We start from the raw sequence: 17,212 nt of genomic DNA, 5'->3' as shown, positions 1-17,212 counted from the left end.
ATGTTGTAGACGATGACAGTGTTTCCATGTTCACTACGGAGACACTGAACATCAAAATGGGTCATTTATGATGTCCATGAAAAGATGACAAACTGCATTTTACACCAATTATTTCCGTATATTGATAGGATTAATGGTACAACAGGTGTTAAACATTTACATCAGTAGATGCTTTTGGTCTCTGATGGCTGTTTGGGTCTTTATGGATTAAGATTCTTAACCTGGAGGAGAACTTAGATGATCTGTAAAATGTCTACTTTTGGGCTTCTTCCATTTCAGTGGATCTGTGTTTAATGCAAAATATTCAGGGTGTATCAGAAAAAAAGTAGATTCTGTGGACATATGTGTTTATTGACCATGTAATTGTCCCTTGATTGACACCAGTGTTCTGAATCAGTTTTCAAGCTTCAGTCAACAACACTAATTTGAATTGTGCAAAATAAAAGTCTTTTGTGCATGGAAGTGTAAGGCTTAATATGAGATCTGTCGCCATGGATGACAAGTTCCATTGGTCTTTTACTTGCATATATAAAACAGGAAAAAAAACAAGTATATGTTAACCCCCTATCATCGATATAAAGGTTTCACACATCGGTGAGAAACTGAAAATGGATGGCAAAATTTGCTCAGTGAGTCAAGATTTGGGTTTTACACTTCAGGATTTTAATTGAAGGAGTACACTTCTGTTAGTTGAAGGATTCCAGCACGTTTGGCCTTCCACATGCGCCCTGTTCCTTGCCACGCAAATTTGTGCCCTCCTCAACATATCTACAACGTCATGTCCCTGTCCTGCCTCAGGAGTTAGCAGGTGGTAGCCTCATATATTCAGTCATAAAGACCCCAACCTTCACTGGCAACCAAAAAAATCTATTGATCTAAGATGTTTAATAATTTCTGATCCACTAATTCTATCAATACATGTAAATAATTGATGTACATTACAGTTTGTCATCTTTTCATGGTTATCAGATATGGACGTTCGGAGGCTCCGTAGTGAACATGGAAACACATCATCTTCTACAACATTAATTCACCAGTATTACCCATGGAGTTGGATTAATGACAGCGGATGGAGATTCTTTTTTTTTTTTGTTTTTTTTTGTTTTATGTTAAGTTATTGATATCTTTGCTGAAAAAATAACATTTTCTTGAGTTTTTCCTGTTTCTAATATAATTACCCTCAACTTTAATCTGAGTTTTAATGAACATCTATATGATCAGTGATGTAAATTTTTGAAAATACTGGATTTACACTGAAAAACCACAAAATACAGAGGATATTTTATAATAAATGTTGACAAATCACTTAAGAAAGGTTAAATATAGAGAAAAAAATATTTTGGAAGTGTCACGAACGTAGCAGTGGGTCTTTATGGGTTAAATGATCTGTGAAATTAAAAAAAAAAACATGAGACATTGAGGAAACACTCAACTTATGCACTGTTGCCCATTAAATTGGAATAAAATATCTCTTCTTTTCTCATGTAATAATTATGATAATGTGATTTTTTTCTTGATAGATAAAGTGTATTTGGGACTCTGTGTATGTAATCATTGTACCTGGTCAACAGTGATTACCGATGTGTATAAAGAGGAATAAAAAACAAAATTATTCCAATTTTATGGCCAACAGTGTACATGATCTACATCTTACTGCTACTAAACACACAACACAAATACAAAAAAAATACAACACATAAATGAAGGGATTAAACAAGATTCTTTTGGAGACTCCCATGTGCAAAAACATTTAAATCAGGGTCCAAAGCAATATGCCGCTACCACATTAATGAAAAGCGTCCAGAGAGAAGTAAGCTCACATGTGACAACATGGGGCTGAAGTCCAGGCTGTGGTAGAGTGGACTCTCAGCTGGCTCAGCCTTGGACTTGGCAGCAGCCTCGTCCTGTCGCTGGGGGCAGATGGCCTCTCCCTCAGAGTCAGGCGTCAGCTGTTCACATGAGCACAGATGAACAACTTAGTGCATCGGACGCTGAGTCGCACCCACAGCTCTCAGAGGAAACAACACTGTCGTACAGACCAACTCCTGACAGCTAACAAATTAGACTCCAACGAAGTGAGTTCTCCTTCCATGAAACAACTCACTTTTAGTCTGTGAAGATATGTCTCATTCCAGGTAGGCAACAGTAACTACTTTTTCATTATATTAAGTTATTATGTTTTGAAATGATTGCTATGATTGCACATTGCAAAGAAATCACTGATTTTGCAGACAGTAATATAAATGTAAATAAGATGAAATAATCTTTTTTTTATTATTTTTTAAACAACATAACAGCATAATAAACCAATTAAAAGTGGAATTACTTTGGTTGTTTTTCATCCTCTGTAGAACATCCTGTTTTTTTTTTATTTAACAGATTCCCATTAGAAAGTGTGAGTTTGTTTGTCAGTACTTAGACACTCACCTCTGTGATAGGACATGGAGCTGATATAAACAGGCAGCAGGATCACCCACCTGCTAAAGCTCCTCTAAGTCCATTTGCACACTGTGGGATCTGCCTGAACAGCTTATAAGGTCTTACATTAATACAGTGAAGCTAGACAGTAGAAGATGAGACAAAAGAAGAAAGTAAATGTGTGATATGTCTTTTTTAGCTGGTTTTTTCCACTTTGGTTAAGGTAAAACATGCTTTATATTGACTTATTTCAGGTGTTTTGTTCCTCAATAGGCATTAGAATGTCCTGTTATTTGCCAGGTGCTTGTTTTCATTGAATTGCTCTGTAAACAGGGTCCATAACCACCATGTCCAGAACAATAAGTGTGTATGACAATGGCACCAAGCCACCAGGTCATTTCCCCATCTGCATCCTGTTCTTGAACAAAAGAACCAGGAAAAAGGAACGTTAAACTCAAAGGGGATCCCCCGTGTCCCTCTCTGGTTCCTGAGCTGGGAACTACAGCGACATCCTCTCACACACTTATTCCAACAAGTGTATTTTTGAGAAATGGAATGTGCCAAATAAAATCAAAGTCTTTTTTTTTTTTTTTCTTTTTGCACATTTGTCCTCATGGTGATACATAAGTTAAGATATCAGACAGGAAAAGCTGCATTAGTGGAGATGATGACACTCTTCTCTGTTTACAGGTGCAGAGCAGGAAACAGTTCAGTGTTCATTCTTCATTCAGGAGCTTCCTCTTTCCCTGGACGCCACATGCAGGACTTTCCTGCTTCTACCCTTCAATGAACAAAGCGGATTCACAGTTACAGTAATAATCCTCTAAGATGGCAGTCACTTCACTTTATGCGACTGAGGAGCCTGGCTTTGCTGAAGTGGACATATGCACACTTGAGATTAATATTAAGTATGAAGTCATCCCATCTATTGTCTGCTCTGTGTGCCTTTCATTTGGACTCATCTACTGCTTTTTTGGTATGTATTTACCACCACTGACATAAGAGGTTAAATGAACATAATGTGACAGAAGTTCTTAAACAATGCACTCTTTTTCATTTTCCCTGAGCACAGAGTTGTTATATAGTCAGAGTATTTTATTAGCTCACCTGATGCTTTAAACCCACAGTGGCAGGTGTCTGGAAGATGCCAGGGTTTAAGGTTGGATAAGCCCAGAGCAGGAGTAGGCAGATGGAGATTCCTTGTCTGATTTTGACAGAGGCAGCGTATATAAAACACCACCTGTTAGGGCCGACATCTCACTGGTTTCAACTGTCTGAAACCAACAAATATTCATGCCCAATTCAACAGTGATTTTGTATAGTTGTGTAAAACTTCTATAATCCAGATGATAGAGCTGCTGTTGAACTCATGCCAGGTAACACTTGTGGAAAAAAAAGCAGTATGGAATTTAACATACCTTTATTCTATGAACACATGCAGACACAAATCCAATGAAAACAAACTGTGACATTGATTAAGAGGCCCATCGACCTGCTCTTTAAAACATGTGACATTATGCAAACACACAGACAGGTTGTCAAAGTCTATGTTTCCAAATGCTCGTACAGAATAAATTAGCCTTGAATCCTTTGCAAGGAATTGAATATGTGCAATTATTTGAAGGAAAACAGCTGTTTTACTTGTGTTATGTAATCTAATTTGATATAAAGGGTGTCAGAATGTTGATTTATTCATGATAGAAGAAAAAAATTAAACTTAGTGATTTTCATGCATATGTCAACAAAGCATCAACATCGACAGGATCATGCAGTCAGTGCTTTTATCACTGTGATTCTGGATCTCAGTGCCGTCACAGTGTGAGCGGCTGCAGTGATGACGTGTAGGGGCCTGTGAGGACTGTTGGACTAAAAGCTTCAGGCTCATGTTTAATACAAATGTATCGTCAAAATCTGTCTCCTCACAGTAGGACACACAAGTCCTGAGTGTTCTGTAGATATTCATATCATAGGCTCTTGAATTGTTGAATTTCCCTCGGGGTTAATAAAGTATCTATCTATCTATCTATCTATCTATCTATCTATCTATCTATCTATCTATCTATCTATCTATCTATCTATCTATTGTAGTTGAAATGATCACATGTAAAACCTTAACAGGCAGAAATCAGGAAAAGAAAATAATTATTCATTGGATCTGAAAATACACACCCTTCCTCTTCTTGGTCCTAAAGATAAACTGAATGTAAAGATGGATGATGGCCATAAAAACAAGCTAGAATGTCCTGGTTAGAGGAGCAGCCATGTTGTGCTCTGACAAATGTGATAAAACACCTGTGAATGGAATGATCTCCCCCAGTGGCCATTTGAGGTACTGCAGACAAAAGTCCCCATGGAACACAACAAAACACACATCTGTAAAACAATGAAAAGGTTGGATTTTTAACCTCTTTTTAAAAAGATTTTATTCATAAATGCCTGGCCTGGGTACAAAAAAAAAAAAAAAAAAAAAAAAGCCGGACTGTATTGAGCAATTTACCAGTTAAAAGAACGGTGGCAATATACTTAAAGGTTATCATGGAATTTCTGCCCAAATGAATACTGCTGTCTAACTCGAGCTTTAATTACATGTATTGGTTCATCCTTTTTCTCAAAGTCTTTCTCAAAGTCATTTCCTCACCTATGTTGTCCAACTACTAAACACAGTTAGTTGTGATTGTAATTATTAGTGATATTTTCATTAGACTTCTTTTTTATGTTTTATTATTTGTTTATTCAGTTCAAATGTTTTCTCTATAGCTGATTGCTGTTCCTTGTACTGACCCATGTATGTTAAAAGGTTGTAAAAGGTGTAAAATGTCACAATGGGCATAAATTTACATTGTTTGTAATGTCTAATAACCTTGAATTAATTTTGGATTTGAGACACATTTAACCACATTTCTAATCTTATTCACCTCTTAGGATACCGCTGCTTTAAGATGGTCATGTTCTTTTCTGGCTTCATGTTTGGATCAGCGGCTGTTCTTCTTTTGTACAACAAGGAGCCTGTGTTGGACTCTCAGCTGAGTGTGGAGACCAAGGCAGGCATCGGCCTGGGCGTGGGTGTGCTCTGTGGACTAATGACCATGCTGGTGTCCACTATGGGACTCATCTTTTCTGGTTTACAGCTGGGTTGCCTGTTCTGCGTCTCCATCCTTGTTATTATGGGACAGTTTCACAGCCTTACTCCAGTGTGGGCCCCACTCGGTGCTGTTCTGGCTGCCAGCGTCCTCACTGCTGTTTTCACCCTTCAGTGGCAGAAACTGTTCACCATCATCTACACATCTGTGTTCGGAGCAACCACTGTGATGCTGTGTGTGGATTACATGATAGGCACATTTGCTCTGCTGGATCAGGTGTACGATATGCTTTGTCAGGCTGACCTTCGCCCTCTGTGCTGGTTTAACTGGGCGACCACAGGGATCTGCCCTGTTCTGAGTTTGATAGGTGTGATAGTGCAGTGGAAGTTCACCGCCAGTGGAGTATCACACACAGATGGTGAGTTACTGCTGGGGTGCTTTTGCACTGTTTTCATGTTAGATATACCCCTAAAAGCAAATAACTCCTTTGTGTTTTTGCCTCTGTTTTTGGATGATTTCCAGCTGGACACAAAAAGCACAAGAAACACAGCAAAAAGCACAATTACAGAGAGCCAAGGGGAAGACCTCATACTTATCGCCAACGCAGGCCTCCGATCCTGAAACGCTACGCAGGAGACGTCTTAGCACCGGTCAGTGGTTCAGATTAGAGCCATAAAAAATGATTACTTTTACTGTAGCTCAATCTGTAAAATATTTTCTGGATAAATTGAATATTTGGACTATAACATCACAGTAAATGGTGAAAGATAATGCCCTCAAATGTCTCGTATAACCCAATAACCCAAAGATATTCAATTTACTGTTCTACCACTAAGGTTTTTTTTTGTTGTTGTTCTTTTTTCGACAACATGTTTATTGAGTTTTCAACAAGTAATTGAAAATTGAGTTAAAATTAACAATATACTTACAAAGAAAACATATACATAGATAAATTAGTAAAGCATATAATTCATTACATGATAAAAATGACAAATGGCAAAAAAAAATTATAATTATCAAGGTGTGAACTTATGCTACACACTTCTATAGTATTAAAGAAGGCACATTATGCACTTATAAATACACATCACATTAACAGTATCTAACATTTATCAGTTCATGACATGAGTGTTGCAAAAAGATAAAAGGAAGAGCAAGAAAGAAAAGAAAAAACACCCTTATCCACCCACATCTAACATTTATGAAAGATCTTTGTCCCTAAATAGCTTAGAAATGGACCTCGAATACTTTTAAATCTTTCTCGTCTCTTCTTGAGTTACATAAACTTTTCCAAAGGTAAACACAGGGACACTTCTTTACGCCATCGTCTAATACTTGGTCAACCTGAACATTTACATGTATTACTCTTAGCTTATAAAAACACATGTTTATAAAGATCTGTTCTCTATGTCTATTAGGATAGAAACCAAGGACAAACAGTTGAGGTTCCACAACAATATGAAGTAACAGAATTGGTTGAAATACTAAAACAACTTCCTATCAAAATTCTTTATTCTTGAACACCCCCCCCCCCCCCAAAAAAAAAAAAAAGTCTTTTCTTTCTTTACACTTGTTTCATTTGTCTGGAACATATTGTTGTTGTTGTTACTTGGTTATATTTTATGTGCCTCTGTTACAGTCTTTAATGCAGACTCTGGGGCTGCATAAGGGACACATAACATAAAAGATGCTATAGTGTGCCAAGTAATGATTTGACATAGTGATGGTTACAGGCTGTGGTCAGTCAGGTGATAGTTTGGGGAATAATTAAGACTAAGTTGATATTAAATACGTACAGAAATATGGGGTATGTGATGTGCAACATAACTGAATGAGTGGATAAAAACCCAGCACTGCAAAAGCAGACTCCACTTTATACACTTATAATGTCATTTCAATTGTAGTGCCCCTTTCTGTTCAATCAAATCCTTTTTTTAGGGCTTACCTCTCACTTCTACTGCAGTTTTTGAATGTTCCAATTCATAATAATGACTATAATAGCATGAATAATTAAAATACAATATAACTCCTTGCATTACTTGCACATATTAAATCTCACCTTACAGTGCCATTTAGAAGAGAAGAAACAACTCTGACTTTTACAAATTGATGAATCAGTTATCAGTAGTTGCCAACTTATTATTAGTTGACAACTTATCAATTAATTCATTATTTTTTTGTACCTTTAGTTTAGACTAAAATGTTCCAACCAATACCTTTTAATGTATTTTAAAGACAAGTGCTTATTCTGGCCCTGATATAATTGCATGAATAATTCAAATACAATGTAAGTAAGTACATTACTTAAAGTTAATACATATTAAATCTCACTCTATAGAGCCACTGAGGAGAAAAGAAACCATTTGAATGTTTTTCCAATCAATGAATTATCAAAACAGTTGCCAATTATCAGTTGAAAACCAATTTATCGACTGATTAATCTTCACACTTCTATCATAGATTAAAACATCACAGCCCGTTGGTTTGAATTTCTTTAAAAGACAAACACATATTCAAGGACTGATGTAATAGCATGAATAATTCAAATACAACATAACTCATATTACTTATAGTTTATGTGTATTAAATGTCACCTTACAGACCCACTGAGGATAAAAAGAACCATTTAGACATGTTCCAAACCAATGAATTAATTATCAATTGTTGCCAGTTATTAGTTACTAGACAGCTAATCAATTAACTCGTTAATCTTTGCACTACTATCTTAGATTAAAACGTAACAGCCATCAGTGTTAATGTCTTCAAAAGCCATTAAATATTCTAGCCTTGATAATTAGTATTTTTTTTAATTTCCTGTGCGTGACTGTACAAGAAAAGCGAAAATGCCTCATGTTGAGTAATTACAGTAGATGATTCAGTACATTCAATATAAATGTGTCTGTCTCCTGTTTGCCGTTGCAGAGTTATCTCCAGAGCCTTCAGGAGCGCCAGATGGGAACAGGCTCGTCCACCAGCAGCATCAGCACTATCACACACACTTTAATTGACTATGACTTTGAGACGGGCTCCATGGTGCCTCTGACTGCTGCCTCGCCTGTGTTTACAGTCTGAAGGAATCAATGAGAACTGTGTATCTGATAATTAAACATCCCCTTAATTGTTCAAAATGGCACAATAGCATAGCAACCTTTTATTACGCAAATACTACTACAATGATCTTGGAGTGACTCCATGTTATTGGATTCATACATAGATCTCAAACACGTGTAGATGTGACAGCGTAACAGGAAATTCACAATATCATATGCAATACAAATTCAGGATATACTTAAGAAAAAAGGTGACTATATTATATACGACTAATTTTACAACAACAGAACAGCTTAATATTACAGTGTGTTTGCATTTTTTGTGTGTTAAAGGTACAACAATATTTATAGGCCCTTGCACTCATGTGGATTTTACTTCCTCTGGCTGGCAATGGACCTTTACTCTGGTTAAATTTGTTTGGGGCCACTGTGGGAATTAGCTGAAGTAGCCAGAGTGCTGGTGTTATTATGAATTATTAAGGAGTGCAGGAGAGTATAAGAAACGTCAGTCAAATACTGACAAGCTGTGAGGAGGTCAGATAAAATGCAGGAACACCTGAGTGGGTAAAATATGGGTTTTTGTTAGTGCTTCATTAGTCCACACAGACTGATGTCAAACTTTATGTGCACTTATGATTATTATTCCAGGAATGTAACATAGATGCCTTACCTGTGAACCATAACATCAAATCCTACTGAATCTCACAAAAATAAGGTCTTTTTGCCTGATACAGTTGGATATTTTTGCAATGACTGTCCCACCGCCGCAAAACTGAAACATTATAATCCTGTATTCTCTCACTCTGTCGTTAAATTGAATTCATTGTGCAAAATATTTCCCTGCAGAATAGATTTGTACAAGGTGTAATCATTTTTAAACTGTTTGAAATAAATAAGCTTCTATCACTCTTAACATTTTGCATCATTGTGTTATGTTTGATTCAGAGAGCCCTGGTTCCCCCTGGTGGCTCAGTTATCGCATTGCATCCATTGTGAGGCGGTGTCCTGAGGATAGGCCTTCTCTACTGACTGCTGGTTTTGGTCTACACGCCAGTACTGTGTGCCTTTAAACAAATATATGTAACCATTTTTCCATGTTAGTGCAGCATCACTGTCACTCGGTGCCCCGCGGATGAATTTCCCAATAGGTTTTGGATACGAGCTGAAGTCTGTTGGTCCAATTTCATCCCACTGCCAGTATCCAGAGCCCTGAAATTAGGAGCAAATCATTCACTGGCAGCTACGGCAGATATTCAGCAAAAACATATGTCCACACACAACTGGAGGGGATTCTCATTGTTTTAGCTTACTTTGAAAAAGATGATTTTTTTGTTCTTATTGAAGTAAAAGGCTGAGTCAATATTAGCTGGAATATTGGACAAGCGCCTGGGGAAGCCGTGGTCCAGCCTGAAGCCTGTGTATCTCCACAATTTGTCTCCTGTGAGAAACAAAATACTCAGTACAACACAGAAATGTAATCATCAGCAGAAAACAGTACAAATGTCTTTTTACTGTTCGTTCTCAGATAGGCTTGACTTGTACTCCTTATGTTTAAACACAACCATCTACACTTTCTCTCCATAATATTTGGTATAGAAGTACTTCAGTTTTAATGTGTTTAAGGAGAATTATTATGTGTATGTTGCACCATTGCACAACATTCTAACATGTTGACAGATTCAACCTAAAGTAACAAGATGAAACAACATTAAGGATATAACCAGAGCACAAATAGACCAAAAAAGGGTAACTGATAGTATATAAATGCATCATAACATTTTGACTTCTGTTACTGACACTGCAAACTGATTTACTCTTTGTAGGCAAGTCATGTTTATTATTTACATATGTAAGTCTAAAGTGGTGTAATAGTCTACATTGTATTAATATTACACAAGGCTCAGGTAGTTTTCAACAGAAACAGCTGGTCTTTCACTCAACTTCTTTTTTTGCTTTTCTACATATGAGAGTGTTCCCTTTTTCTTTGTTACTTGAGTAAAGAAGTTAAATCAGTACTTGTACCTTTACCAGAGTGTCTGTGTCTCTGTCTATGTAGTACAGTATTTAATCTGCATTGTGCCACAGTGTGAACGGGTAGAACAAATGAATCTACCTTTAAGAAAGTAGGACTATAACCAGAGCGTAAATAGACACAAAAAAGGGTAACTGATAGCATATAAATGCACCATAACATTTTAAATTCTGTTATTGACACTGCAAACTGATTTACTATATGTAAGCAAGTAATTTTTTATTATTTACATATTTAAGCCTAAAGTGGTGCAATAGTCTGCATTATATTAATATTACACAAGGCTCAGTTAGTTTTCAACAGAAACAGCTGGTCTTTCACTCAACTATTTTTTTTTTTTTTTTTGCTTTTCTACATTTGAGAGTGTTCCCTTTTTCTCTGTTACTTGAGTAAAGAAGTTAAATCAGTACTTCTACCTTTACCCAAGTGTCTGTATCTCTGTCTATGTAGTACAGTATTTAATCTGCATTGTGCCACAGTGTGACCGGGTGGAACAAATGAATCTACCTTTAAGAAAATAGGACTTTCCGGTCCGTTGAGAGTAAACAGCTGCACTGAGGCTCCCTGGCAGATCCTTCCACAGTGCAGATATCAGCACTGGACTGTTGTAGCCAGAGCTGGACAGAGTCCACACATACTGACCACTGAAAACATATGTCTTCTGGGAAGGGCCTGCAAGAACACAGAGAAAATATAGGTGGAAACATCTCACTTTAGGGGAGTTACTTCACCAAACACATTTGGTCTTTATTTTCTGTGATGAGTTCATTCTGACATCTCCATGGAGTCAAATTACCCCACATAGTGGCATCTAGAGTGGCTTTGCAGGGATCTGGAGCACCACTTCCTCCAGGCACTGCAGGGCTGGCACTTTTGGATGGAGGCTTTCCTGAATAATAAGATAATCCTTTATTAGTCCCACAACAGAGAAACTTAAAAATGTAACAGCAGCAAAAATGGATAACAAAAATAAAGCAACACTAAGTAAAAGGAATAAATCATTTTAAAAAAGTGAGAACAATGTCATACTGTTGCCCAAAAAGCGGGAATAAAATATTTTTTATTTACCTCCTCTCATTAAATGAATGTGATAATGTGATTTATTCTTGATAAAGTTAACTGGGACTGTATGTAATCATTGCACCAGGTCAAAGGTGATTACTGATGTGTATAAATAGGAAAAAAAGAGGAATGTGTCTAAAAACAAGTTAATTCCAACTGTATGGGCAACAGTGTACAACAAGAAAAAAACAAACTTTACTTTTACTATATCATAATTACTATTATTATTACTATTTACTATACTTACTATACTATAATTTACTCTTACTCTTACTATAATTGCACATGGATATTGCACTTTACCACACACAGTGGTAAAAGAGGTATTTATAACCTGACTTAACTAAATATACAATTATTTTTGGCAAAATATACTTAAAACATGAAAAGTTAAAGTTGTCGTTATACAATAAAATGGTTCCTGTCAGAGTTGCATTATTATACATGATGTTTTGGATTTTTGTCAATGTTGCATTAATGTTAGTGCCGCAATTTATTTCGGTAGATGTTTAAGGTTAGTTCATTTCAAGTTCTTTATACGTCTTATTCATTAATCAATAGCAATGCAGCAAATGCAAATCTAAGTTGATTTGACTAAAGAAGGAGCAGAATTTTTTTTTTTTTTTATCAAAACACTAAACATTGACACATTTAGAGATACATGGTTTTCAGTGGAAAAGGAAGGGATGAAAAATGAAGAAAGAATCTGAAACTGTCAAATGTAGGTGAGTAAAAAGTACCCTATTGTCTCACAGATGAGGTAAAGTGTATTAAAATGTTAATACTGAAGTAAAGCATAGGTAGACTATCTCATATTTGTACTTGAGTGAAAGTACTTCTGCTGACCATATAAAGCCTGGATTCCTTGTATGTCGTCCGGATGGAGCTTGAAGTTGGAGCGGTACCCGTTGTACACGGGTCCCATCAGTGCATTGTAGTACTGGGAGTGGCCCAGGCCGAGGGCGTGGCCGATCTCATGAGCGGCCACGATCCTCAGGTTGGAGCCGGAGCTTTTGCCTTCTGTCCACAGTTCATCCCCATCAAAATGCACAATGCCGGACTCAGGAGCATCAGCATGGGCCAATATATGACCTGAAGATGGAGCAGGAGTCTTTACTACACATCCATATTATAAAAGCCAAGTGGCCCCTGTGTGTGTGCGTGTATGTGTGTCTCGGGTTTCACACAAACTCCAGAAAGAGCTGACTGCTGCAGTTCGGCATATGTTGGTATTTTTGGTCAAGGAACAGACTAGTGAAAATGGCAAGTTGATAAGACCAATATTTTGGGAGATATTAGTAATTTTGGAATACAATAGCCTTACAATCACATTGCTATACCCAGAACACTTTGGCGGTGACTGCTGGACAAATGCAGTACAGCATGCATAAATACACAACAGCATAAAAACTACCACATCTAGAACCTGTGGATCCCCATGGGTCAACGCGCTAGTTGCATTTACATCTCTATTCACAGGGTCAATGGGATCAAACATCCTTTTATACATAAATGGATGTAAATTGCTCCTACCTCGACCATCAAAGGGGACTGGACATGTCCTGTCCTTCTTGTGAAAGGAGATTTTGATGTCTGCTTTTCCTCGATGCACTTCTTTGAATCTTAAAGGTGACACATCACTCCAGTACTTAAACCCACTCTGGATGGCTGTGCGGGTTTTTCCTAGACCCAGATCAGAGGCGTAGTTATAGATGCGATAGGTCAGCATCTTTTTTCGCCAGTAACCTGTAGGAGGACAAAAAATGATTTAACCTTTCAAAAAAAACTTTACTGAGTAATATTCGGAGGAGTGTATACGTAACCTTTTTTTTTGTAAAACAGCTTTACTCACTCATGATTCGATATCTGAGGGATGTGTTACTGAATGAGTCTTCTAAACCACAACGGGGTTTGTTCATCATAGTCAGAGTAGATGAATCAAGTTTTCCTGATATCTGCAGGTTTGTTGCCTTCTGAAAGATCCTGACATAAGAAATATATAAAACACAAAATAGAATAGAATAGAATAGAATAGAATAGAATAGAATAGAATAGAATAGAATAGAATAGAATAGAATAGAATAGGTTTATTGCCATAGCAAAACACATGTAGTACAGGGCAACACAATTTTACATGAGTTTACAGCAGTTAAACAATATACAAATCTAAATAGAAGAGAAGGAAAAATATATGTCCGAGTACACATACACACAAACACACTTAAAAACATAAAAAGAGCCAACCAAGTACATACAAACTATGCATGGTAACATAAAAACATAAATAAAGATACAGATGGAGATAGAGATAGAAATAAAAACCTATAACTGATAATAAAAAGTAAAAAAAAAAAAAAAAAAAAAAAAAAAAAAGAACCCAGAAGCCTAAACAAATACAACAAAACATTTTTTTTTTTTTTTTTTAATTAATTTTAAAAATTCTTCCTGTATAGGTGAGTTTTTAGCACTCCTTTAAAACACAAAACTGATTCTGCTGATTGGATTAAAAAGTGCAAAAGCACAGTCACGTCTGGAACAGTGAGGTGGAATAATTATAAGTAATATATGAGATGACCTGAGAGTACAGCAGCAGGAATAAGTTTAGAGAAATGGTATTGATACAGAAAGTTATAGCACTAAAAATGTTTAGCATTCAGTAATCCTAAAACAGAACAAAACAGGAAAAAAAGATGAAATACAGTCACCTTAGAGCCTCTGCTATATCCTCAGGTCGATGGTTTTGTCCATTACTGTCCAGCGGGATGTGCAAGTAGCCATACTTCCTTAAATATGCCTGAAGACAAAGTGGTTTTAACAGATTTTAAATTTGAACCCTACCATTCTTCATTTTTTTAAATGCAAACTACTGAAAAATGTCATAACCATTTGGAATGCTGTTAAAGCTTGTTTATAACAATATCTTTAAGATGGTGCATCATACCTATTCACCTTGCATAAATAGATTATAATCACAAATTGTGTTACCAGCCACGATTCTCAGCAATAAATGAGACAGAGGTGTAAATTTGGTAAAAAATCTTAACAATAATACTTCATATTTTCTGAACTTTCCTACCACTGCTTCTGTAAACTCTTCTCTGCTCAGGGCAACAGAAGAGGCTGTTCTGAGCAAAACAAGAAGCACCATCAGCTCCAGTCTAGTAGCCATTCTTTAAGCTGGAGTCTTTGTCCATCACTGAAAAATAAAACCTTAGATCCAACACACCAAGGCAGCCTTCTCAACCACTGAGCAGGTTTTGAATCTACGCATTGCTAAAGGTTTCACTTCTTCCATCCAAATTAGTCCTTCTGGTTTGTCTGTGTCAGCGCTACAGCCAGTGTCTGTAGTTTTTATACCATCAGGACCTGCCTCAAAACCACATAATAAACCTTTATCCGGAATGTGATGTGCAGACTACAAAAAACAATATATATTTCAGACACGAATGGCATGATCACGCCCTGTTACGCCACCAAGTGTGCAAAAATAACCCCCAAGAGATGTCTGCTATGTCAAAAGAAACAATAAATCCAGATTAATCTACATGTAGATTCATGTTTGCTCTCTATTAACAGTGTTCAATCAGCAGAGAATTTGACCTGGTGAGTCATTTTACTAATAAAACCTCCACTTCCTTTATTTTCAGTCAAGTTACAATATGTAAATGTGAGTAAATTATTTCCCAGACAACATAAATTGAGGTGCGACAGATGTTCAGGAAATATTGCCACAATTTATGCTTGTGCAACAGCATCTCATATAACTTGGAACATTCTTTTACTTAATGGTTACAGCCCCACGAAGAAAACAACTAACCACACTTCCACAGCAAGACAAGTGTTAATTATAATACTAACAATGTGAGATCCCACTCAGAACAAAACAATAACGCCTCCATAAAACCACTGTGTCTTCTGAATGGAGACAGAGTACGCCTCTTTTCCTGTTAGACCAATGTCAGTGAGTGGACAAATAGGAGGAAAAAATGCTAGAAATAAACTTCAATCACATTCTACTGGCCATTCTTGGCTTTTTCTTTCCCACTATTAATAGTTACTTTATGTTGTTATTCAGTCTAAAATGGTCACAGTATTTAGATTTAGCTTAATGGAGAAGGCATACATAGTAATACACTGTCTACAGTCACGGAAAAATTATTAGACTATCATAAGTCATCAAAAACAATGGTTATGCAATCAAGTACTAACTCTGTGTATATCATGTGACTAAAACAGACAGAAAAGAAAACATGGAATGCCTAAAAGCACTTTTTTGACAGTACAATGCCATAGGTATTGATGTAAGAACTGAAGTGATTTTAATTATTATCAAAAAAACATGGAAAATGGCTAGATATCAGATCTTAAATTAAACTCTTATGAGCTTTGTTTTGTTGTTATCATTATATTTGTCCAAAATAATGTACCTTTAGTTGTACTAGGCATTAAAATGAACAAGAAAATGAAGAAAAACAAGGGGTAGTCTAATATTTTTTTCAGCGACTGTAAGTGCAAGCTGACAAACATACATAATATGGGGAGTTATTATTATTACCTCTGCCAAGGAGGTTATGTTTTTGCCAGGGTTTGTTTGTTTGTTGTCTGTCTGTTTGTTTGTCTGTCCGTTAGTGTGCAACATAACTCAAAAAGTTATGGACAGATTGGATGAAATTTCAGGGTTTGTTGGAAATGGATAAGGAAGAATGATTAATTTTGGTGGTGATTGGGGGTGGGGGGCCCCACGGGGGGGCCCACTGATCAGCCTTGGCGGAGGTCTGCGCTCTCCGAGTGCTTCTAGTTACTAATTATATTTTCATATTAAGAAATCATTCTGTTCATCTGTGCAAGGTTGGAACATTATGCAAATATTGTTTCATGTCCTGTTAACATTACTCCAACAAATCATACTCTCCTGCATATGTAGTTGGTTATAATACATACTTCATTCAGACATTGGCCCTGTTTGTATTATGCACATGCACATTTCACACTATTGATGCTCGTTTTATGCTTTCCAGCTTTTAACATTTGACTAAAGTAACACTTCTTAAAAAAAAAAAAAAAAAACAGCACTGCAGTTTTTCATATATGGAACCCAGTGTGTGATTTAAAGGTTCAATTATGTGATGTTTACTGACATCTAGTGGTGAAGCTGCAGGTTGCATGGCTCTGCTTTCACCTCTCACTCCCCTAGGGTGGCAGTTAAAGATGCAAAAATCCCATATTAAAGCCTATGGGGACATTAACCCCAGCCCATAATAAAATGTAATTAGATGCAACCCACCATAAAAAAGAATTAAAGGAAAGTATGGTGACACAGTCTGACACAATAATTTATATTTTCAGGTGATTATACTCTGATGAAAAGATAATTGTTTAAATTAAATTACCCTAAATCCCTGTAAATCTTAGATACTGAACCCATTAAAATATATTTTTTATATTTTGCATGTTTTGAGTTTGCAAATGCTTTGAACACCATCAAGAATGAGGTGACAATGCCTAAAACAGTAAACAGAAACAGCCAGACACACACACTGAGGAAAACCAAATGATATTTTAGGTTCTTA

General features: G+C 36.5%; 2 protein-coding genes across 4 annotated transcripts; one reads left to right on the top strand and one right to left on the bottom strand.

The window, feature by feature from the left end:
• Positions 1 to 1,977: 1,977 nt before the first annotated feature.
• Positions 1,978 to 9,459, top strand: LOC115422299 (transmembrane protein 198-like). 3 transcript variants are annotated; one of them, XM_030138542.1, is made up of 5 exons: positions 1,978 to 2,075; positions 3,109 to 3,394; positions 5,341 to 5,916; positions 6,021 to 6,148; positions 8,421 to 9,459. In XM_030138542.1, the coding sequence occupies exons 2-5, from the start codon at positions 3,247 to 3,249 to the stop codon at positions 8,568 to 8,570; spliced, it is 1,002 nt and encodes a 333-aa protein (XP_029994402.1). In that variant the 5' UTR covers positions 1,978 to 2,075; positions 3,109 to 3,246; the 3' UTR covers positions 8,571 to 9,459. The 3 variants fall into 3 exon arrangements, with proteins under 3 accessions (XP_029994402.1, XP_029994401.1, XP_029994403.1); XM_030138541.1 differs by having other exon boundaries at positions 1,997 to 2,135; XM_030138543.1 differs by lacking the exon at positions 1,978 to 2,075 and adding an exon at positions 2,551 to 2,641.
• On the bottom strand, positions 8,872 to 14,934 carry LOC115422296 (matrix metalloproteinase-19-like). Its single transcript, XM_030138538.1, has 9 exons — positions 14,719 to 14,934; positions 14,348 to 14,436; positions 13,495 to 13,625; positions 13,176 to 13,388; positions 12,489 to 12,734; positions 11,377 to 11,469; positions 11,088 to 11,252; positions 9,859 to 9,986; positions 8,872 to 9,757 (listed from the first exon to the last, which is right to left on the bottom strand). Exons 1-9 carry the CDS (start codon positions 14,809 to 14,811, stop codon positions 9,518 to 9,520), a joined length of 1,398 nt encoding a protein of 465 aa, XP_029994398.1. The 5' UTR covers positions 14,812 to 14,934; the 3' UTR covers positions 8,872 to 9,517.
• Between the last annotated feature and the right edge of the window lie 2,278 nt (positions 14,935 to 17,212).

This window comes from Sphaeramia orbicularis, chromosome 7 (assembly GCF_902148855.1).
Source record: "Sphaeramia orbicularis chromosome 7, fSphaOr1.1, whole genome shotgun sequence".
NCBI lineage: Eukaryota > Metazoa > Chordata > Actinopteri > Kurtiformes > Apogonidae > Sphaeramia > Sphaeramia orbicularis.
This window is presented reverse-complemented; position numbering and strand designations above follow the sequence as displayed.